Below are 24086 nucleotides of genomic sequence, written 5' to 3'. Positions count from 1 at the left end.
TGTGTGTATGCGTGCGCCTACGTGTGTGTGTGTGTATACGTGTGTGTACGTGTGTGTGTATACGTGTGTGTATATACGTGTGTATACGTGTGTGTGTAAACGTGTGTCTGTGTGTATACGTGTGTCTGTGTGTATACGTGTGTCTGTGTGTATAGGTGTGTGTGTGTGTGTATACGTGTCTGTGTGTGTACGTGTGTCTGTGTGTGTACGTGTGTCTGTGTGTGTACGTGTGTCTGTGTGTGTACGTGTGTCTGTGTGTGTACGTGTGTCTGTGTGTGTACGTGTGTCTGTGTTTGTACGTGTGTCTGTGTGTGTACGTGTGTCTGTGTGTGTACGTGTGTACGTGTGTACGTGTGTCTACGTGTCTACGTGTATCTACATGTGTCTACGTGTGTCTGTGTGTCTACGTGTGTCTGTGTGTCTACGTGTGTCTGTGTGTCTACGTGTGTCTGTGTGTCTACGTGTGTCTACGTGTGTCTGTGTGTCTACGTGTCTACGTGTGTCTGTGTGTCTACGTGTGTCTGTGTGTCTGTGTGTCTGTGTGTATACGTGTGTCTGTGTGTATACGTGTGTGTGTGTGTGTGTGTGTGTGTGTGTATAGCTGTGTGTATGTATAGGTGTGTGTGTGTGTGTGTCTACGTGTGTGTGTGTGTCTGTCTACGTGTGTGTGTCTGTCTACATGTGTGTGTGTGTGTCTGTCTACATGTGTGTGTCTGTGGACATGTGTGTGTGTCTGTCGACGTGTATGTGCCTACATGTGTGTGTGTGTGTGTGTGCCTACATGTGTGTGTGTGTGTGTGTGCCTACATGTGTGTGTGTGTGTGCCTACATGTGTGTGTGTGTGTGTGTGTGCCTACATGTGTGTGTGTCTACATGTGCGTGTGTGTGTGTGTGTGTGCCTACATGTGTGTGTGTGTGTGTCTACGTGTGTGTGTGTGTGTGTGTGTGTGTGTGTGTGTGTGTGCGTGTGTGTGTGTGTGTGTGTGCCTACATGTGTGTGTGTCTACATGTGCGTGTGTGTGTGTGTGTGTGCCTACATGTGTGTGTGTGTGTGTCTACATGTGTGTGTGTGTGTGTGTGTGTGTGCGTGTGTGTGTGTGTGTAGCTGAGAGACCCGGCGTTGCCCGTGAGTTAAATTTCCCGCTGGAGGAGGGGGAGAGCGGACGGAAGGAGAGGGAGAGCGGACGGAAGGAGAGGGAGAGCGGACGGAAGGAGAGGGAGAGCGGACGGAGAGCGGACGGGAGGGCGGACGGAGAGCGAGCGGGAGGGCAGACATAGAGCGGACGGGAGGGCGGACGGAGAGCGGACAGGAGGGCGGACGGAGAGCGGACGGGAGGAGGAGGAGGGGGGGAGAGCGGACGGGAGGAGGAGGAGGGGGGGAGAGCGGACGGGAGGAGGAGGAGGGGGGGAGAGCGGACGGGAGGAGGAGGAGGGGGGGAGAGCGGACGGGAGGAGGAGGAGGGGGGGGAGAGCGGACGGGAGGAGGAGGAGGGGGGGAGAGCGGACGGGAGGAGGAGGAGGGGGGGAGAGCGGACGGGAGGAGGAGGAGGGGGGGAGAGCGGACGGGAGGAGGAGGAGGGGGGGAGAGCGGACGGGAGGAGGAGGAGGGGGGGAGAGCGGACGGGAGGAGGAGGAGGGGGGGAGAGCGGACGGGAGGAGGAGGAGGGGGGGAGAGCGGACGGGAGGAGGAGGAGGGGGGGAGAGCGGACGGGAGGAGGAGGAGGGGGGGGAGAGCGGACGGGAGGAGGAGGGGGGGAGAGCGGACGGGAGGAGGAGGGGGGGGAGAGCGGACGGGAGGAGGAGGGGGGGGAGAGCGGACGGGAGGAGGAGGGGGGGGAGAGCGGACGGGAGGAGGAGGGGGGGGAGAGCGGACGGGAGGAGGAGGAGGAGGGGGAGAGCGGACGGGAGGAGGAGGAGGAGGGGGAGAGCGGACGGGAGGAGGAGGAGGGGGGGGAGAGCGGACGGGAGGAGGAGGAGGGGGGGGAGAGCGGACGGGAGGAGGAGGGGGGGGGAGAGCGGACGGGAGGAGGAGGGGGGGAGAGCGGACGGGAGGAGGAGGGGGGGGAGAGCGGACGGGAGGAGGAGGGGGGGAGTGCGGACGGGAGGAGGAGGGGGGGAGAGCGGACGGGAGGAGGAGGGGGGGGAGAGCGGACGGGAGGAGGAGGGGGGGAGAGAGCGGACGGGAGGAGGAGGGGGGGGGAGAGAGCGGACGGGAGGAGGAGGGGGGGGAGAGAGCGGACGGGAGGAGGAGGGGGGGAGAGAGCGGACGGGAGGAGGAGGGGGGGGAGAGAGCGGACGGGAGGAGGAGGAGGGGGGGAGAGTGGACAGGAGGGGGGTGGGTTGGTTAAAATTTCCGGGTCTCTCCTCTCCACTCCCCCTGTATGTTTCTCCGCTCCCCCCCTCTCTCTCCCCTCCTGCCCCCCCCATGTGACACAGACACACACACACAGTGACACACACAGTGAGAGACACACACACACAGTGTCACACACACACAGTGAGAGACACACACACAGTGAGAGACACACACAGTGTCACACACACACACACACACAGTGAGACACACACACAGTGAGACACACACACAGTGACACACACAGTGACACACACACACACACAGTGACACACACACGCAGTGACACACACACGCAGTGACACACACACACACACACACACACACACGTCACCTCTCCTTCGGGGCGCCGCCATCTTAGGTGCCGCGTGTCCCCCCGCCGGGGAGGTGAGTGCGGGAGGGAGTAGAGCGGGAGGGAGTAGAGCGGGAGGGAGGTGAGTGCGGGAGTGGAGCGGGAGGGAGGTGAGTGCGGGAGGGAGTGGAGCGGCTTCCGGCCGCCTCTTAGGTGCCGCGTGTGCCAACCCCCGCCAGGGAGGGAGTGGAGCGGGAGGGAATGGAGTGGGAGGTGAGTGGAGCGGGAGGGAATGGAGTGAGGGAGGTGAGTGGAGCGGGAGGGAGTGGAGCGGCTTCCGGGCGCCTCTTAGGTGGGCGCGTGTCCCCCCGCCGGGGAGGGACTGGGAGGGAATGGAGTGGGAGGTGAGTGGAGCGGGAGGGAATGGAGTGAGAGGGAGGTGAGTGGAGCGGGAGGGAATGGAGTGGGAGGGAGGTGAGTGTGGTGGGGGGGGGAGAGGACAGAGAGGGGTGTGTGTGTGTGTGTGTGACACTGTGTGTGTGTGTGTGTGACACTGTGTGTGTGTGTGTGTGTGTGTGTGTGTGTGTGTGTGTGTGTGTGTGTGTGTCACTGTGTGTGTGTGTGTGTGACACTGTGTGTGTGTGGTTTTTTTTTTTTTTTTTTGTGGACCTTTGGCCCGTCACTCCGCCTCAGGCCAATGCGAGGTGTGGGGGGCGGGCCAAGGGGGTGGTGTGAGTGTGTGAGGCCAATGCGAGGTGTGGGGGGCGGGCCAAGGGGGTGGTGTGAGTGTGTGAGGCCAATGAGAGGTGTGCGGGGGTGGGCGGCCCAAGGGACCAATGAGATTGCCGCTAGGGACACCGGACATCCAGACAGGCAGGCAAACATACAGTGCTTTCACTAATATAGTATAAGATTAAGTAATGTAAAGTAATAAACGGTGTATACACACAACCCCCATTGAGGCCATGAGGGGAAACAGTACCCAGCGTGTATATCCAGTTATCTTCTCATTTTCATCGGAACGTTGTCCCAATTGCCTTTTCAGGTGTCTTGGGAGATATTATATATCCCCTGAAATTTGAGTTGAGCTTTTGTGTTACCCCCACGCATCACTCTCACATGATGTGAAACAGGTGTATCAGACAATTACGAGTGCAGGCCACATGTTCCAGAATGCGTCTTCTGAATTGTTTTCTTGTCTTAACCACATATTTGATGCTACATTCACGTGGCCAGATATGTGACACCTTCTGTTTTACAATGAATCAGATGTTTCATGTTGAATTATTTTAGTTCATTTGCGTTGGTCAATTTGTTTTACTTGTTTTAACAAATTCACACGCCTTGCAGTTTCTGGATTTGAGGCATCCTTGAGCACGTTCGTGGAGTCATGTTCGAGAAGATGGCCTTGAAAAGTGTCTATGTACAGTACAATAATGTCCTTTAAGAGTTTTAGCCCATCTCCACATCACATTTGGATTAGGATTGAGGGCCCCTCTGTAGGTCCTTATCATTTAGTAGGATATGCCAATGTTTATTTATTTATTTTTAATCGCTTGCATATCTTTCCATTGTCTGTTAAATGAGTTGATGCATCTCATTGTTTTATGAGGTACGGTTTCTAGCGTATCTTTTAATTTATCCTCTCTCTGTGTATTTAGTGCTAGGCGATCAGCCTTTTTGTAAATGTTAAGAAATATATCCTCTTTGGAGGAAACTCCTTTTCATGTCTTGTGCTCGTCTTTTAAAGCCTGACGGTTGATAACAGTGCCTACGAATTCTTGGAGTCTGTCCTGTCGGAATACCTCTAATCAGTGGAAAGGGGTGCTGGTTTTCGGCTCTAAAATAGCTTTTTGTTGCCGTTGATTTCTTGACTGTGGTTGTTTTGAATTGGCCATCTTTTGTCTTGAATTGTGAGATCTAGAAAGTCAATTAAACAGAAACTGCAGTAATATAAACTGCGTGTTATCAAAAAATGTGGAACTGCCACAATGTCTACTTTATGTTGAATGCTTGTATGGAGTGACTCTACATCCAGACTGATTCAAAATGAATCTTTATTCTGACTCATGCACCCTGTGGCAAGTGGTAGAGGCAGGCAGTTAACTCACTCATCGTGGATGCACCCAGGGGCCTTCTTTGCTTTTGTGCTTTTATTGTAAAAAGGAACAATAACAAAAGGAGGGGAACTAGGTGTAGGTGACAAAGGCGAGGGAGAGGTACATTATGAAAATGTCTACCAGGAGATGGGATAACAGACTGCTCCTGAGGGCTGACGGTTCCAAAAGAAAGGCATGCTTTTCTGTCCAAGCAGGAACAAGTAATGGACTAAACCAATTAACAGGAGGTAGCAGGGTAGGATAGCCAAACCATATCAGGTTTGAGCAGAGGGGGGTTGCCAAGGCAACAGGCTGGGAAGCCACAAGGGAAAGCAACAATGTTACAATTTACACTGAGGAGTAATGGCTGCCTCAGAACAGGGAAACCAAACATACAGAGCGGTTCCAGGACAACCTTCGTGCACAGTGATACCGTCAATGTGTTTTAGGACATCTTCAGTGTCTTTAACATACCTGTATGAGGGTAATGCTGTTACAAAGCCCCCAAGTATTCCCTCAGTATACTTGCTGATTTTTCCTGTTAGGTTATGTAGCCAGGTCCCCCTCACGTACTCACCCCCCTCCTTCCAGCACGCGGGCCGCGCTTGGTTGTGATTGCGGCCGGTTGCCGGGGACGCGATCGGGCCGGTTGCCAAGGCCGCGATCGCGTCGTTAGGGTCCCGGCGGCTAGCGGAGCCGGGCGCCGCCATTGAAAGATAGCTCGCGCATGCGCAGATGTAAGCCCGCGAAGCCCTAGCCTACCAGGGCAGGTATTGGCCAGGGACTACAGATACCAGGAGCATTAGGGAACCCCATGTGACGCCAGGGAGCCAATAGGGCTGTAGGAGCTCCCTGCTTGCAGGGAATAGATACTTTTCGCGGGGTTTTTGTGCACAGCAGTTGGTGACCGGAGCAGCTAGGGGAAGGAGGTAGGGTGCAGGAGTCAGTGACTCTCTGCACTAGGCCAGCCATTCCCCTAGGCCCCAGATAGCCCTGAGTCATCTTAGAGGAGTATTGTAGGGACAGGCCCTAGAGAGGGATCAGCCCCATTAGCTATTAGAGAGTAAGAATCAAGACTACTGCGTGTCTTGCGGAGCAAGCTGGACTGTTATCAGCGTGGGATCGCCCCTGAGGGATCATCCTGTGTTGGATCCGGAAATCGTGAAGGAGTTCGTCTCGATCCTTTGAGAGGTCCGTTGCAGGTCCGAGTACTGGAGTGCTCGGCAGGTAACCCACACCCTCACGTGCACCAACAAGGCCTATCTACCGACATAGTGGCTGCGCAGTCACACACACCCACACTGGTTTATGACTTGGGAGTGCGAGACATTGGGTTGGGGTTACTGAACACAGGGAGGGGTTTCTCGGTACAATCGTTAGCGTCCGCCGTGGCGCATAAGGTATTAGCGTCCACCGTGGCGCATAAGGTATTAGCGTCCGCCGTGGCGCATAAGGTATTGGCGTCCACTGTGGCGCATAATGTTTGGGCGTCCGCCGTGGCGCAGAGGTAAAGTGGTGTGATACGCTGTGATTAGTGTTCCCTCTAGAGAGGGACACGTGTTATACGAAGTGTGATATATTAGTATTATTGTGTTCTCACTAAAAGCTCTTTGGTTATCTCATACATGTGTATTTGGTTATTGGAATTGTCCTGCGAGGAACCAATCCCCCTCTGGTGGGAGCCATCGCAGGTGGAGGCGCTGCATCGTTGTAAGTGATCAACCCTAGTGTAATTGCCCCAGGTTCCCCGTGGCGGAAGCTCAGCCCTCCTGTGAGCCAACAGGTTATGCACCACACCTGAGTAACAATATATGTTCCTTGCACCTACACCATATCTGCGATTGGGTGGGGGAATACCCGTTACATTTGGAGGCGCTGCTGAGATCAGACCTGGGGTGCCCTATCTTATTTTTTTCAAATTGTCCAATTCCTATTTTTTATCATGGTTGTAAAGACCGGACACGAGGTCCACGACTGGGCCCTGAAGTTGGGAGTGCCGCCGACCCATGCGCTGGCGGTGTGCCACGTCCCTGTAGATATTCCCTCATCAGAGATACGAGCGGCACTGAGGCAAAACCCTCATCTCCGGAGGACTGCCCCCATAGTCGTGGTTGATCAGCACTTGGAAGACAAGGGGTATTGCTCCGTGTTAGTGAATATCGGGCGAAATATAAATGTAAGCCACGGTCCGTCCAGCTTGTGGTTCGAACGCTCGGCTGATGTTGATTGTCCGGTGGTGTACTCGGAGCGACCCATCAAATCTGAGCCCCGCAGCTCCCACACGAACTTGGAAGAGGTGGATATGTGTACATCACCTTCCCCCCCTGGGAGCTATTGCGAGTCTAATTTAGGTACCGTCGCCGACTGCAGCCCACCCCTAAGTATTGCCCAACCCTCTGCTACCGAGGGAAATGACATCCGAATGCTAGCTCAGATTATTGCCAAGCTGGGAGGGGCCAAGGACGAAGCGTCGATCCAACAGCAGTATCGCAAACTAAAAATCTTTTCAGGAACAAAACCAACCCCGGCGGGTGAGGAAGCGTTTGCAGTGTGGATAGAGTACACTTCCCAGGTTGTAGAAGAATGGACGTGCCCTGAGTTAGCAAAACGACAACGCATAATGGAATGCCTGCGGCCACCCGCTTCCACCACAATACGACTGGCTAAGGATCAACATGCGGATGTTACCGCTCAACAAATGTTAGAGACTCTTGAACGGGCCTACGGGCGAACGGAAGACGAAGGACAACTGATGACGCGCTACTTCAACCTTCGCCAGAAACTGGGAGAAGAGCTATCCGATTACCTTCAGCGAATTAGGACTGTCTTATGGGAGATGCGAAAAAGGGACCAGATTAAGTCCACACAGGTGAATGAGTATTGCTGGAATCAATTCCTGAGAGGAGCACTTCCCGACAATTCTATCGCCCTCATGATTAAATGTTCCCGGATGCGAGGTGATCCCCCTTGCTGGGAGGAGTTAATGGGTGAGATAAAGCAACATGAAGCCTACGCCCGGTTGCATACTCCCGCCAAGGTTAAGGAGCCTTCCACCAGTGATCCGACTAAAGCCACTGGGGCCAAGGCCAAGAACACCGCGAACCAAGAAGAGGAGGTCGCCACGAAGGGCATGGCCCCCAAAGCTAGACCCCCCCGTAACTCACCTCCTCCGTACAGGGGTCACCCTGAATCAAGAGACTTCTTTTGCTACACCTGCGGTAAGAAGGGCCACCTCTCCCGAGCCTGCCCAGAAAGGGAGGGCCTCCCCGAGGACAAAGGCTCCGACCGAAGAAACCCACCCCAGTCGATGATATGCATAGTGCAAACCGCCGGATCTGACATGGAGACTTCCCCGGAAACTACTGATACCGACACCGGGGCTGGAGCTTCCAACCGGGAAGATTACTGCCAAGTAGGCCCCGCCGCTATCGTGCGGGTGTTAATAGAAAAGATATATGCAGCGGCTCTACTGGATACGGGGTCGCAAGTGACCATCATATACCGCCCGTTCTATAACCAGCACCTCCGGCATTGCCCTTTAGAAGCGGCCGACCATGTGAAAGTAAGGGGGTTAAGTAATGAAGATTACCCCATCGACGGGATTGTAAGGGTTCAAATGGAGATACCCCAACTGAATACCGGCAAGCAACACTCTATGTTTGTAACGGCGCTAGTGTGTCCGGAGCCCCAGGATCAGTATAAGTATCCGATCATCCTGGGTACCAACACCGACATAGTACAAGCGGTGGTCAGAGCGTACTTGAAAGAGACTAACGAATTGCCGATCGCCACCTCCCTCCTAGATCCAGTCCTACGAGAGGAATGCAAACGGGTATATGCTCTGGAGCGTCATGGGGATCTATACAATCGGCAACGGGGGCTGACGACCATATTACCAGGAGGAGCTACGGGTAAAGGGCCCCGTAGGCCAATGCCTACTAAGGTGGCCCCAACGGGCCAGCCTTTGGATGCCCAGAGCCCTTGCTTCGTGCCTAACAGAGACTGTTCAGAGACAATTATCCCCTCAAGGGAAGAGGCTGAGCCTCAGGACTGTGTTTACTACTCCCCCGAGGGAGTTGCAGAAGAACAAATCCGTAGGAGCCAAAGAGTCAGGTACCCTCCAAACCGGGTAACCTATGATCAAGTTGGGGCACCCCATTATGAGGCTCAGCAGTGGGCTCGCAGCAAAGTACAGTCAGTTATTGTGATGTTCAATGAAATGTACAATCTGATTTAAAGCTGATAATAGTGAGATCACGGTTGGTTGTTGAAATTTTCAGTATATAAGTATGTTACGCTATTTTCATTATATAACCTTTGTATATAGTTGCATTGCATGGTGTCCCAAGCGAGGACGTTGGGGATTTTACCAGGGGGAGGATGTAGCCAGGTCCCCCTCACGTACTCACCCCCCTCCTTCCAGCACGCGGGCCGCGCGTGGTTGTGATTGCGGCCGGTTGCCGGGGACGCGATCGGGCCGGTTGCCAAGGCCGCGATCGCGTCGTTAGGGTCCCGGCGGCTAGCGGAGCCGGGCGCCGCCATTGAAAGATAGCTCGCGCATGCGCAGATGTAAGCCCGCGAAGCCCTAGCCTACCAGGGCAGGTATTGGCCAGGGACTACAGATACCAGGAGCATTAGGGAACCCCATGTGACGCCAGGGAGCCAATAGGGCTGTAGGAGCTCCCTGCTTGCAGGGAATAGATACTTTTCGCGGGGTTTTTGTGCACAGCAGTTGGTGACCGGAGCAGCTAGGGGAAGGAGGTAGGGTGCAGGAGTCAGTGACTCTCTGCACTAGGCCAGCCATTCCCCTAGGCCCCAGATAGCCCTGAGTCATCTTAGAGGAGTATTGTAGGGACAGGCCCTAGAGAGGGATCAGCCCCATTAGCTATTAGAGAGTAAGAATCAAGACTACTGCGTGTCTTGCGGAGCAAGCTGGACTGTTATCAGCGTGGGATCGCCCCTGAGGGATCATCCTGTGTTGGATCCGGAAATCGTGAAGGAGTTCGTCTCGATCCTTTGAGAGGTCCGTTGCAGGTCCGAGTACTGGAGTGCTCGGCAGGTAACCCACACCCTCACGTGCACCAACAAGGCCTATCTACCGACATAGTGGCTGCGCAGTCACACACACCCACACTGGTTTATGACTTGGGAGTGCGAGACATTGGGTTGGGGTTACTGAACACAGGGAGGGGTTTCTCGGTACAATCGTTAGCGTCCGCCGTGGCGCATAAGGTATTAGCGTCCACCGTGGCGCATAAGGTATTAGCGTCCGCCGTGGCGCATAAGGTATTGGCGTCCACTGTGGCGCATAATGTTTGGGCGTCCGCCGTGGCGCAGAGGTAAAGTGGTGTGATACGCTGTGATTAGTGTTCCCTCTAGAGAGGGACACGTGTTATACGAAGTGTGATATATTAGTATTATTGTGTTCTCACTAAAAGCTCTTTGGTTATCTCATACATGTGTATTTGGTTATTGGAATTGTCCTGCGAGGAACCAATCCCCCTCTGGTGGGAGCCATCGCAGGTGGAGGCGCTGCATCGTTGTAAGTGATCAACCCTAGTGTAATTGCCCCAGGTTCCCCGTGGCGGAAGCTCAGCCCTCCTGTGAGCCAACAGGTTATGCACCACACCTGAGTAACAATATATGTTCCTTGCACCTACACCATATCTGCGATTGGGTGGGGGAATACCCGTTACAGTTATCAATAGCTGACACTATGGCATGTGCTGGTGCTGTGGTTGCATCCTTGGTATAAAAGGTTGCAATTTGGGGATTTGGGGCTGTGAGGTATTAGCATTCATCTTTATTGTTGTTATTGAGACCTTGTTTTAGAATGATACTGCGATCTCTTGTAAATTCCTTTGTTGGATCTGTTTGTGATTCTTTGTAGCATTCTTTTGTCTTTCTGTAATCTGAGATTTTCTGTAACGTAATTATCAGAACTGAGAAGTACCACATGGCCTCCCTTGTTTTAGGGCTTGATGTTACTTAACTTCTTTAGAGCATCATTTTCTCCTTTAGTAATGTTATTTATTTCTCTTGATTTTAGTGGGGAGTTTTTCCAGGTCTGCAGTAACCAATTTGACAAACGTTTCTACATCGGCACTCATTTTCAGAGCTGGGGGTTAATAAAATCTGTGCTTCGAGGGTGGTGAAGAGTCCCTTTCCTGGTGTATGTTCACTGTCTAGGACCTTTGGCCAATAGGCCGCAACCAAAGTGCCGCCAGCGGTCCGCCACCACTACAATTCACCGCAAGGCAGGTCACCGCTGTACAATTCACTGCACTTCGGCCGCCCACGCTTCTAGTCCCATGGCCGCTGCTCTGACGGCGCGCACTTTGGTATTGGCCAATTGGTCGTGGCCAAAGGTTCCATTCGGTATGTTCACTCTCTTCTAGACGTGCTATAAAAGATTGTAGGTGTGCCATATCTTTTACATCCAACTATTTGCCATATTTCTTAGCTATTTTTTTTATCTTTCTTGGCAAAGAATTTGTGCAGCAACATCTCGCAAGCAAATAGGTTTAGATCTTTGATGTTCTCAAAAAGATCAAAGTTGGAGACAGGTGAGAAAGAAAGTCCTTTGGCGAAGATATTGTCATCTTTTAGTATAACCCCCAGTAAGGATAATTACTCTCATTTTCTCTTCTATTAGGTCGTCTTCTAATGTCTCCTTCCCTTCCTGTCCCTGTGTGGACGGATCCCCCAGATTTTCCTGTATCTCAGGTCTCCTCTTACCCCTCCTTGTCTTTCTTCTTCTATATACAGTAATCTGGATTTCTCTGATGTCGTTCCTCTAAATAAGAGGACGGTGATATTGTTTGTGAGACTGAGAGATTGATATGTGTGGTTACTGTTAGGATATGTTTGTCTCTCTGTGTTTTGTTCGCTGTCTGAGTTCTCCCATTCTGTTGATGATTCACTCCTGGTTTGTGTCCTAACTTTGTATTTAGTTAAATGATGTCTGTATATTTTAATCCTTTAGATCTCTTTTTTTTGTTTTTGTTCTTTTAGTTCCTCAGTAACTGTTTCTATGGTTTTCTGTAATCTTTGTTCTAGATCACTAATTTCTGATTTGGGACTCCATTTAGTAATCTACTCTGTGTTTTTCTAGATCTATATTCACTTCTTTCCGTTGTCTAAGCTAGTGTTCCACCAGAAGCTACAGAAGATCTTTCGAGCATTTGGGTAGACTTACTTCCCATGCCTTAATGAATTATCTTCCTCCACATGATAAGGAGGGGCCACATTTATTCTGAGTCCCCTTGGTATTAGATTAGATCTTAAATAGTTATGTAAACTAGCAGTCTCCCACCACAGTTTTGACTGCGTCTATACAGCTTGTCCAGTTCTTGAAAATACTGTTTGATATCTATGGAATTCGTTTTACTCGTTGAACTGATTCTGACTCTGATTCCCATATACTAAAATTGATTTCTTTAGATATAAAGCGTGCCATTTGGTTAAAAAAGTTGGTCTTTGGGAAGTAAGTTGCGGTGAGTCAAAAAATGACATAAACCATTCACCTATCACATGCACTTAGTTATGTCCTCCAATCAGGATATTATGGAAAGCAGCCAGGAAACAAAACCTTTTGAAGCGCCTTCCGATGTTAAATCTAAAAAGGCTGCATCCAAGTCTAAACATGTGACTTGTGTTGCAGGTAAGGTCCCCTCACCTGATGTATGTACAAAGAAGCTTCCTTAAGCTCAGGATGTATTCGTGTGGTTTAAAACTGCTATGCAAGAAACATTTGATTCTTTTTTAAGCTGTCTTCTCAGCCACTAGACAGGAAAGCGCCGTCTACTTCAGTGGCGCCCTGCCCATCCTCGACAGATTTTAGAAGTGGTGAACCAGACAAAATGTATATCATCTTTGGATAAAGAAAGCAAATATATGGAAAAGGTGAATATAAAGAGGGCTTATTCTTATTTGCTCCTACAGCAATGATAAAGGACAATTATGAGCACATTCACCTGTCTCAGGCATGCCCTCTAAATTTGCCTCACGCCAAAGTCACACAGCATTCAGCGCTTCCACTGCAGCCAGGACTTCTAGGTAATGACATGCAAATGAGCACTCACAGAGGGTCACTTTTTGCTTTTTATCCACTTTAACCTGGATCCCTTAAAGTTTATGCCTGCTGTATAACATTAGCATTTAAAGGAAATCCTGGGTCAAAGAAGACATTTGCTCATAAAGGAATCGATAAATTAATCAAAGCTACGCGTGATATGATGGTGATTGAGGACGCTAAATATAAATAAGAACGTTTCACTCCAGTTAATCCAGCCATTAAAAAAAGAAGTAGGAAGGAATGGGATAAACCAGACTGGATGATATTATCTACCAGGCGGTTTAGGCAAATGTACTAATTTGAACCTCAAGTTTCGAAAAATTGGGCTAAAAAATAAACAAGACAAAAAAAATATTGTGGAAAAGCTTTTTTGGCTTCAGGAGCAGCTTGTAACGCAGCAGTGGCTTCGGCGTGCATCTCGAGAGCCTTGTGAGCCCGAGAAGGTAGAATTCGAGCTGCTTGGGTGTACTGTCACGCATAACATTCACTATTATGAAGTAGAATTTCTTTACAATGCTTTTAGCATATTTATCAGTAACAGTCCACGGAGCTCTTTGGCTACAACTGTGAATGGCACATTCAGCCTCAAAGTCTACATTGTGTTCTATTCCCTTTGAAGGTTCAGCTTTATTTGGACCCACGGTGGAGATTAATATTGGAAAGATTTCAGGTGGGAGAAGTCATTTCCTCTGACAAGATCGAAGACAAAGGAGATTTGGACATCCTACTTTTAATGGACACAGAGCTTCAGATTCGAGAATCCAGAACAATTAGTGGCCAAACGCACAGGGGGATTTCGGGCAGTTCTCGATTTAAAAGAGGTAAATGTCAAAGATGTCTACCTACATATCCCAATATGTCCCACCAGAAGTTTCTAGGATTTTCTATTCTAGAAGACGGATTTACCATTTTCATTTCATGGCTCTGCCATTTGGACTGTCTTCAGCCCCAAGAGCAACTCCGTTCCTGTCACAGCATGGATGGGATCATAAACTGGGGGGAAATCAAATTGGTACCGAGTCAAAAATGGCAGTTTCTCTGTGTCTGATTTTCAATACCCTACAAGGGAGAATTCAACGTCCCATGTCCAAATGCATGAACGTAGCAAAGGAATTGTTTCAATAGATGGGGTTCATTGGGCCAGGTATCATTTGAGGGTTCTTCAGAGATCTAAGAAAATATAACAAGGATGTTGTAATCTGTAGGGAGTTTCATCACTAAAATGGTGGGGAAAGATTCCCTTTCCTTTATTTACTACACAATGGCAGAGTCAAACCACAGATACCAGTACCCAAAAATGGGGACCCCACCTATGGCAATAGAATGCATAGGGGAAATGGCAAAGGGGAGAGAAACATCTTTCCTCTAAACTTTTGGAAATGAGGGCACTGCTATGAGCCATTCATTATTGTTATTAAGTGGCAAGAATCTTCCACTAAAGATACAGAGTGACAATTCTACTACAGTAAAATGCCGAACAAACTAGGGCGGACCACAGATATAAGAATGATGAAGGAAGCAGACAAGCTCAAGTCCTGAGCAGAGCGAAAGGTTCCTCATAATGTCGGCAGTTCAAAGTCAAGGAATCTGGAAAATCGAGGCAGATTTTCTCATTTGCGATCTAGTATGACCAGAAGAATGGTTTCCCCATCAAGACGTTCTTCTCTAAATTATTCAATGTTGGGATCTGCAGCACATACATGTGATGATCAGCCGGCAGAATGCAAAGAATCCTCTATTTTGTTTCCTGGTGCGTCGGGACAACCCAGCTCATCTAGATGCAATGACTCTTCAATGGTATTTCCATCTCAAATGCATTTGTTCCACCATTTCCAATGATTTCATGGGTATTCAAAATGATCAAGCAGGACCAACCAAGAGTAGTGGTCATTATTCCCTTTTGGCCCAGAAGAGACTGGTTCACAGATTTGTTAAAACTAGCAGAAAAATCTCCTTGGGATCTAATGATTAGGAGGGATCTCCTATCCCATGGTCCGATTATACAGTATATTCAGAGCTACTGAGGCTAATCCTAAAATTATTGCTTTTGAAAGGAGAAGGTTTGAGAGAGACTGGTTTTCTCGGCAAGTGATCCAGACTTAACTAAAAAGTTCATAAACCAGCAACATCCAAGGCTTATCATCGAACTTGTCGGATTTTTCATATATGTTATATTAATGATCAAGAAGATCCAAAAATTATTTTATTACAAAAAGACCTTCGCAATAATGTTTTGATAAAAAAAAAAACTAAAACACAGTTTAATTAAGGTTCAAGTAGCAGACATGGAGGTCTTTAGACCTCATTCCTTAATCAAGTGTTTTATTAAGGGCTTAATGAAAAGAAGACGAACGATCAAAAAAAGAACTCTTGCTCCACGAGATCTAAATCTTGTTATTAAGATGCTCTGCCAGCCGGCCATTAAACACCTTCACCAGTAAGTGAGAAATGGGTGCCCCTTAAGACAGTTTTCTTGGATGCCATTACTTCAGACAAGACGTCTGAATTCCAAGCATCATCAGCCAAACCCGATAGAAAATGATATTATCAGGACAAAGTCATTTTAAGAACAATACCAGAATTCAAGAGAAAAGTTTCTTCATATTTTTATATGAATCAAGATATTATTTTATCTTCTTTTTGTCCTCAAAGAAATCCTAAAGAAAATAAGTTATGATTCTTAGATAAACATGTTCACTTCATGTTAGGTCAGAAGCCTGGAGTTCCGGGTAGATTATTCATCTTATTTTTTGGCCCAAGGAAAGTGTAGACAGCAACTAAAGATTGTATAGCCATATAGCTAGGAGACACTATTGAGGAGGCACATAGCTTGGCGAGGCAGATTCTACAATCTTCAGCCATGGCTCATTCTACTCGAGCGGTCTCTACATCATCGGCTGAGAAAGCTGAAGTTTCACCAGCGGCCATCTGTGGATCCGCTAGATGGACGAATATTCATATGTTAAGTAGACATTACAAAGTAGACATTTTGCTTTCAGCAGAGGGATAATTCGGACAAAAATAGTGCTATTCTTGTCTTTTATTGCTGTGGGATATCCCACAAGTGGGGACAACTGCAGGACCCAGAAAATAAAGAAAACGTAATTACAGATCTTTCCTTTTATTGTAGTTCATTGAAAGCAGTACACACCGTGCCTGTCAACATTTGTTTTTAAAATGTATATTACTCAAGAAGGACACTGACTAGGAGGAAAGGAATATTGTTTTCATACTTGACCTTCTGAGCTCAAACACCTAGTGTCCTACCTTAAGGAAGGAGCTACATCCCACAGGTGCCGTTAATGGAATATCTGAAGCAGGGAGCCACTGATTGAGCCACTTAACTTGACCTTTTGAGGGGTTTTGAGGACTGGAGTTGAGAATCTCTGAACCAAAGTATAGTATTTAACCATTTAGAAATACTAATAGGTGTTTGATTTTGTTGTAAATAAATGACTCCGATTTAACCCATTAAACATGTCACTGCCATGCAGTGCCATTGCTCACTTAGGTTTAAGGAGGGATTAAGTTTTAGGCCTCGGACATGGTCAAAAAGACCGTGCTGAGCTGCGCTGAGGGGAAACATTATCCCTATCAGCGCGGCTTTAGACGCCGCTTCCGCACGCTTCCGCAGGCGTGCGGAGGCGTGTGGAATTTCAGCCGACAGCCCAATTTTAGTTTTCCCGCTGAGAGAAGTGCAGGACCGATCACGTGACTGCCAGAAGCCAATGGCAGTCCGTGACGTCGGCGCCGTGACGTGGCGCGCTAGCCCCGCCTCCCGCTCCGCCTCAAGGCCCGCCTCCCACCCGGCACACAAGCGCGCTCGCTGACGCTCATGCAGGGACACGAAAAAGCTCCTGCTTGAGCAGGAGAGCATGAGCGTCAGCGCTGCCCAGCGCTCTTCCCTGCACCATGTCCGCGGCCCCAGGGGTTTATTCATGAAACAGTGAGTTGTGCAATGCAAAATCGCCTGATATAAGGACGCAATCTGCTGTGCGGAGTTTTTGTATATATACAAAAAAATGCTGGGTGCACACAAACATAAGACTATAAACCAAGAAAAAGGGGTGTATACTTAACAGAGATCTAGGTCCACGCAGACTGGGAACACCAACCAGTCCAGTTGATACACAGCATAAAAGGAGGTCCACAGCACACTCAAATGAGGAATAGTAATTTAATAAAACATCGGGCAACCAACATGCTCCATAGCAACGTACGTTTCGGACCAATAAGGTCCTATCTCAAGTTTATTATTGGTCCGAAACGTACGTTGCTCTGGAGCATGGTGGTTGCCTGATGTTTTCTTAAATTACTACTCTTCATTTGAGTGTGCTGCGGACCCCCTTTTTTGATATATAAAAATGTAAATGGAGTTCTTCCTTATGTTTTGTTACAGCTTGGTCAGTGGTTGTTCATGATACAGACTGGGCCCATAAATATCAAGTTGGGCATCCCGCCCGCTTACTCATGGGTGTTTGGCCCATGTTGGGCCGCTGGTGGTGGAAGCACCTCGACACGGTATGAGCCAGTCTGGGGTTAAATTATAATCTGTGTTGTGCTATTAATAAAAGCTGTGGCCTTATTCCCCCAGCACGCTGTCTCTTGTCTTTGTGTCTCAGTTGGGGCCTATCGGGCCTGCCCCAGTCATGTATTCTTGCAAATCATGGGGATGTAAAGAGGAGAAGCCTTTGTTTCTCCCTGGCTTTTAGGAGTTAAAGATCTCTGAAAACGTTTCTCGATTGGAATGTTCTTTGTTGCCTTTTCTGGCCTGCTCTTCCTCCCCTGTGCTGTGGTTTTGCCAAGTTCCTGTTATCAGCTGATGTTTGCGTTGGAGCTCGCGGAGGTTTAATGTTAGACTTGGACAACCTGAAAAGGCGTTGAGTGTGTCGCTCTACCACGGAGACTGTTTACTCTTCCTGCCCTCTTACTTATGATTGATCTATCTGCAATTTATGCGTGTGTGTGATATATATATATATATAAAGCAGAAAGTAGCCGTGTTAGTCCAGTTGCGATAGTGCAGAATAAATGAGTTCTTCAGTATTAGGTGTTACCTTTTTTATTGGACTAACAATTTATGTCATAGGACAAGCTTTCGAGAGTTCTCCTCTCTTCTTCAGGTCAGCAATACTGATTTACACAGGAATCTATGGCTAAAACAGTGTAGAGAGAAAAAAACAAAAACAAACAAACAGATATTTACTGTAGATAAGGTCGGGTGTTAAGTGTTTGAAGCCAGGGGACAGTGTCAAAGAAAGGTGGGGAGGGGAAGGGATGCTGGGGGGGGGGGGGGGGGAGAGAAAGTGTGGATAAGAATAGAGGTAAGCAGGATAATTACAGACAATTTTGGTAGGGTGTGAGAAAACCCATGTCCACATTAAGTACTTTGGTTTTGGTGTCAAAGAGTCTTATCATTCTGAGCTCAAATGTTTTCCGTTCTTGGGTGATTTTAAACATTCCATTGAGGATTTTGATTTTTAAATCATTTATGGAATGATCTGGTTGTGAGAAGTGATGTCCCACAGGTGAGCAATATCTTCCTTCTTCGTGATGGAGTATACTGTAGAGTGTCTGTGCATATTCATTCTTCCTTGTAGTTTTTGGCTGGTTTCCCCAATGTAGCAACCTTGGTCACATTTGTTGCATTGAATCATATACACTATATTCGTGGATGTGCAGCTGTATGATCCTTTAACATTGAATGTTCTATGGTTGTGACTGGCTGTGGGATCCTGGCAAATATGTTTGCAGAGTTTGCAGCGTGTGTTGCTGCACGGTTTTGTGCCGTTATTCATGTCTTTAAAATCGTTGTGAAGTTTTCTGCTGACTAATTTTTGTTTGAGGTTTGGTGGTTGCCGGAATGCAAGAATGGGAGGTTTGGGAAAGATTTCTTTTAATGTCGCATCCTCTGTCAGCATATATATACTGTATATAATATATATATATTCAAAATCACAGTAATGGGTCGAAAAAAAATTATATTGCACTTTCATTATACATCAAGGCATGCTTTTATATTATGTGGGGAGGCCGATGTGGTTTAATTGTGATACTTTAAAGGTGCAATCTCACATGGCCGTTTTATTGGCTACCCTAAACAAATATAGCAATGATAATAGCAAAAGGTTTGTCTGTTTTTCATTTTTTTGGGAAATTAATTATAAATTGAATTTCTTAGGGGCCCGTGAATAGTTTGCCAGACAAGTGTCTTCTTTACCCTTATCCCACGCTGTCCTTATCAGAGAGTTAAAAAAAGATAAGGGGTGAGCGAGGGACTCTGGCTGTGCAAGCACTTGTTAAACAGCCATGAGATCACACAAAGGGGAACAGCCAGAGGAAGTCACCCCCCTGCCAAGTCTGCGCTCAGCAGGTTTACAAAGTAACTTTAAACAATTGTTTAGAAATACTAACAGGTGTCAGATTTTGGGTAAAAAATACATCAATCATCCAGATGTCAATCATATAACCCCTTAAACATGTCACTGACATTAGTACACTTTGGGCCTAAGAGAGATTGCCCCTCCAAGACACCTCATGAGATGTTTCTAACCTGTTCCTGTGCTGGAAATGACACGATCGACCTTCTCTGATACAACATCGTGCGTCATTCTGCAATCCAGCCAGGAATGCTGTAATTGTTATAAACAGACAAACAAATGCAAAGCTCGCATGTGCTCCCACCAGGGCCGCCATGTTTGATGTGGGAAAGGCAGGAGAGCTTTTGCCCAGCACTCAGTGTCCTAGTTTTGAAATGAGTGAAAGACTAAAAAGTAAGAGAATCTTGTTGAATGTTGACGCGGGATCATTGCAAAGCATTAGGCAATGTCCCCTGCAGTAACTGTTTGTTACGGGACCCTCAGTCATTGTCATTAAGAAAGCAGTGGTACTGTGCTATAATGCAAGAGAACACAATCCAGTTTAACCACTTAAAGCCATACCAAAAAGGTATATTACATACTGTATTTATTCCATCAGAACAGAAATAGAGACGTTCGTGTTTTTAAGTACTTCTGGCAGTGAAGTGGTAAATAATTTGTACTATTAGCCCCATTTGGCCTCTCTGGTAACAGACACTAGCATGATTTAAGGTTTCAACCCTCTGTTGCTCATCTCCTTGACGTTTTTTTCTCGTCTCTTTCCATCAGCTGTTCCAGAAAATTGGCAACGAGGTCAGTAACAAGTTCTGGGCGGCCAACGTGCCCCCAAGCGAGGCCATCCATGCGAAGAGCAGCGCGGAGGACAGGAAGAGGTTTATCCTGGCCAAATACCGAGAGGGGAAGTACCGTCGGTATCACCAGCTCTTCGGAGACCAGAACGAACTCAACAAGGTGAGGCATTCACAAGGACCACGGTTTACTCTTACCGATGCACAGTGCGGGGTCACCGTTGGTCATTGACAATACTATGTGAGAAGTTGGTTCTCTACATGGAAATCATAGAGAGAAGGAGCACTTGACCCATTGGCTCTTTCCACATATTGCGTACCCTAGTGCCCATCCGAAGCAGTTAAGGTTACCTTTAATTAAAAAACGCCACAACTCCTGCAGAGATCCATTTCCCGGCAGTTTCTATCACTTCGAATCAAGAATCTTCTTCAACGATTTTTTTGTAATATTGCAAATAATCATTTTTAGCAGCTTGGGGTGACTGCATATACTGTGCATGTGCATGTATATGTGCGTAGAAATGTACCGGCTGGTCATCACGCCTGATATTCCACACTTAGCGGCTGGTCTAGACCCAAGTCACCGGTCGGTGGACTGTGGCGCAAACGGCGGACAGGCTGAGGCGCATTATTAATTAATTTGTTGTACGTGCAATACTTACCTTTTTACTGCCAATATAATTCATAGATCTACTATACTATGAGTGGTTGTGCGCTCTCTTTTTCATAGATTTGTGTTGCAGAGTCAACGTTTTTTATTTGTAACTTATTTTTTTATTAGAGTTTTAGAAAAACAAAAAGGAAGGGATACAGAAAATAGAAAAGGGGAGGGGGGTGGGGGGGACGTACTACATTTTTTAACACAGTTATTTTAAAATATATCGTCGATGAGTAACTGCAACACCGCACAGTTCACACAGTAATCTGCTCTCTGAGAGACGATACATCTCTCTACCCACAGTGATTAAAAAATTTACAGGTTCCCCTTAGAGTACCAGGGCTCCCATACCTTATGGAATGTTCTTGTATTATGTCTTACATAGGCAGTTAATCTCTTCATTGATTGGACTTCATGTGCTCTCAAAATAATCTCTCTTCTGGGGGGGGGGGGGGGGGTTCTTTTTCCAGGCCCCTGCGATTGCACGCCTCGCCGCGGTCAGAATGTGGAATAATAAATTGCACGTATTTTGGTTTAAATTATCCAGGGGCTTCCCCAGGGCCATTGTAAGCGGGTCTAGAGGGATGCTTAGTTCAATTATTTCTCGTAAATGCAAATTCTGCATTATTACCCCAAATCTCTGTATTTTGGGGCAAAGCCACCAGATATGGGCCATGTCTCCCCTACATCACCACAGCATCTCCAACAAAGGAGTCAACGTTTTCGAGACACAGCAAACGAGGAGCGGACTTTCATTCACGCGCACGCATTTGCAATTCAAGCAGAATTTCACTAGTCTTTCTGCTTATTGACTTCCTGGTTATAAACACTTTGGTTCACTATTGTGATCACTCATGACCGGCACACCTGACATTCATGTGTATTGTTCATCACGTATGTCTATCCCGTTAAGGTAGTTCACACAGTACATATGTATGTTTAGATTAGTTACACAGTCACATCCAGAGGAGACCACATTTCTTTGTTTTATACAGAATATAAATATATATTTTTAAATATAGTGGGTGCTCAATATACCGCTGCCTGTGCAGAGTGCGTGCTAGTCTCTTTTACATTGGGCAACAAGTTTCCGTAAATGAATGATCATATTTGAAAGATTGGCCTGTATTCCTGCATGTAAGCGAGTGCGCATGCGGCTGACATTTGGCATCTGGTTGATGATGTAACATCCTCATGACATCATGATTCTTTGACGTCACTTGCAGCATTTCCTGTGTCATTATTTGGCCTAAAGGCTGCATACTGGAATTCTCTAATGATAGAAGTTGGGTCTTAGCGCTAAAGGCCAGGTGTTCATGTCCCCGGGTAAACTCATACGGTGTGACACTCCGACTCAACCCCGTTCTCACAGTCTCACTACTGAGTGTTGAACTCACACTAGGGGCTGTAAGAGGAATGTGTCTAGCCGGCTTTTCACTTGAGGGGCCAAAAGATGAGTTTGCCCGCCTGGCTTGCTCCAGGTTTTTGGGGGGTAAAGTTCAGGCCCGGCAGGAGCATAATGATGCTAAATAAGTCACCTCACCGGGTGGGTGCAGCTTTCAGCCCCCTCACTATGACATTGTCAATAAGTTTTCAAGGCAGGACTTCATTTTGGGAGCCTCACCTGAAACTAGTCAGGGTGAATTATATAACAATGCTGGGTATCTCAATACAATCCCTACCAATGGGCAGAGCAATGTAATACCTGAGATGTTGGGTTTATGCGTTGTACTCTCCCACTTCACGGAGTTATAATAGAGAAGGGCACGCTTCGGCACGGGCTTCTCTGCAGGTGTTTGTAAGGGGGATCACAGAATTTTAGGAGCAGTGAATAGGCCCCGTAACTGTGATATTGGTTATTATTTTTGCACGGGTTTTGCAGTTTGATAAACGACCTCCTTGAGTTGAACTTATGTTAATATTATTTAAGGTTAGCTAAAGGTTTAGCACTATTTAGTAACTTGGGCCTCATCACCAAAAATGAGATGGTACATGACGAATATGCTATGGCTTTCTTGGCAAAGGCTAGTACTTGTATGTCTAATATCTGTGGAATTGGGGAGCCCCCAGTAGATAGAAGTGAATATTTGTACGAGGTAACAAAGACTTCATTTGGATACACTGAATTTGGGGAAAACCAACACTACTGATTTATATGAACCCCCAACGTTTTCTCATACCTGGGTCTTCTAATCTGTGGTGGAGTTGCAGTTTTGCGGGATCTCGCAGTCCTGTAGACTCACTGTGGCTGTGAGGTTTGAATTGCTGACAGTACAGTGCGTTTCAGTGAGTATTCGGCAATGTCAGCTTGTTGTGTGAATCTGCAGTGCTTGCTGTATACAGCTCCGCACGCTGACTTATTATACGTTGCGATGAGCTGTCACCTATTGTAACAGTTTGTACTATTCTGAAAATACATGTATATGTTATCTGGATGCTATATAGTCTCTCATCTTCCTTGGCAGTTGTGTAATATTTAAACTAATATAATGTATCATATTATCTTTATGTGTAATACAGGAGACTGGGGAAGAGATGGGGAAAGACCGTAAGGAGGTGTATAGTCAGATACGTGAGACACTGATGTAAAAGCTATATTACCTTTCTAATGTTGGAATTGCAGACTTGCCCATTCAGTCCCACACTGTATTGCTGTCAGCCAGACATCTACAGTAATGTGCTCTGTGGTCTCACAGCCTATAAGAACATTTTCAGACTAGGCTGGCCAAAGGAATATTATATGCTGTCCGGTTCTAGGTTTCCTGCACTGCTAGGGTTAATATATCCAGATCCCATTGCTCAAGCGCACAGCTTTATCATACACTTACTTCGGGTTCACAGCAGGTGGATGCCAAAACAGCAGGGTGGCTGCACCAACACTGCACAAACCCTTGTAGTGCGATATGTCTGTTGTACAAAGCTATCTTGGCACAGTCTTCAGCCTGTGCCGGAGATCTCTCTCCCTCCTCAATGAGCACAGGAAAGTAGAGTTGGACGGCAGGTAAGAATCACTAGGCCCACCCATTCTGCCCAATGTCCTTTCTGCTGTTAAACCCCAGCCCCTGTTTGATCCTTGGATTCCTCTTACATTTGGAATAGCCTTATGTCTATTGCAAGCAATTCTGAATTTGCGTTAATATATTAGCCTTTGTTTTGAGGCTATTCCCCAAATCCAACCCCCTTGCCGTGGAGAACTTCCAAACATTTCCCCTCAGCCTGCTACCCTCCAGCTTCAGAGCATGACCTCTCATTATAACACTTCTCTTTATCTGAAACATGCGTCTCGCTTGCGCCGTGTCGGGACCCCTGATGTATATGAACGTTTCACTTACATTCCACCGTTCTCTTCTCTCCTCCAAGCTGTTGTACATTTTGAGGTCCTTTGGTCTTTCATCATCATATTTGTGCTGTAAACCAGGGGTGCGCAAACTTTTAAGCT

The 24086-nt window shown here is 47.5% G+C and overlaps 1 protein-coding gene across 1 annotated transcript in view; it reads left to right on the top strand.

Annotated features, from left to right (window-relative positions):
- The window catches only part of ARAP1 (ArfGAP with RhoGAP domain, ankyrin repeat and PH domain 1), a 407404-nt gene that overhangs the window by 235513 nt on the left and 147805 nt on the right, over positions 1–24086 (top strand). Inside the window, exon 13 of the mRNA XM_075593271.1 lies at positions 19970–20152. Within this exon, the coding sequence (XP_075449386.1) occupies positions 19970–20152 (183 nt within the window). The remainder of the gene's footprint in view (positions 1–19969; positions 20153–24086) is intronic.

Source organism: Ascaphus truei, chromosome 3, assembly GCF_040206685.1.
Source record: "Ascaphus truei isolate aAscTru1 chromosome 3, aAscTru1.hap1, whole genome shotgun sequence".
Taxonomy (NCBI): Eukaryota; Metazoa; Chordata; class Amphibia; order Anura; family Ascaphidae; genus Ascaphus; species Ascaphus truei.
This window is presented reverse-complemented; position numbering and strand designations above follow the sequence as displayed.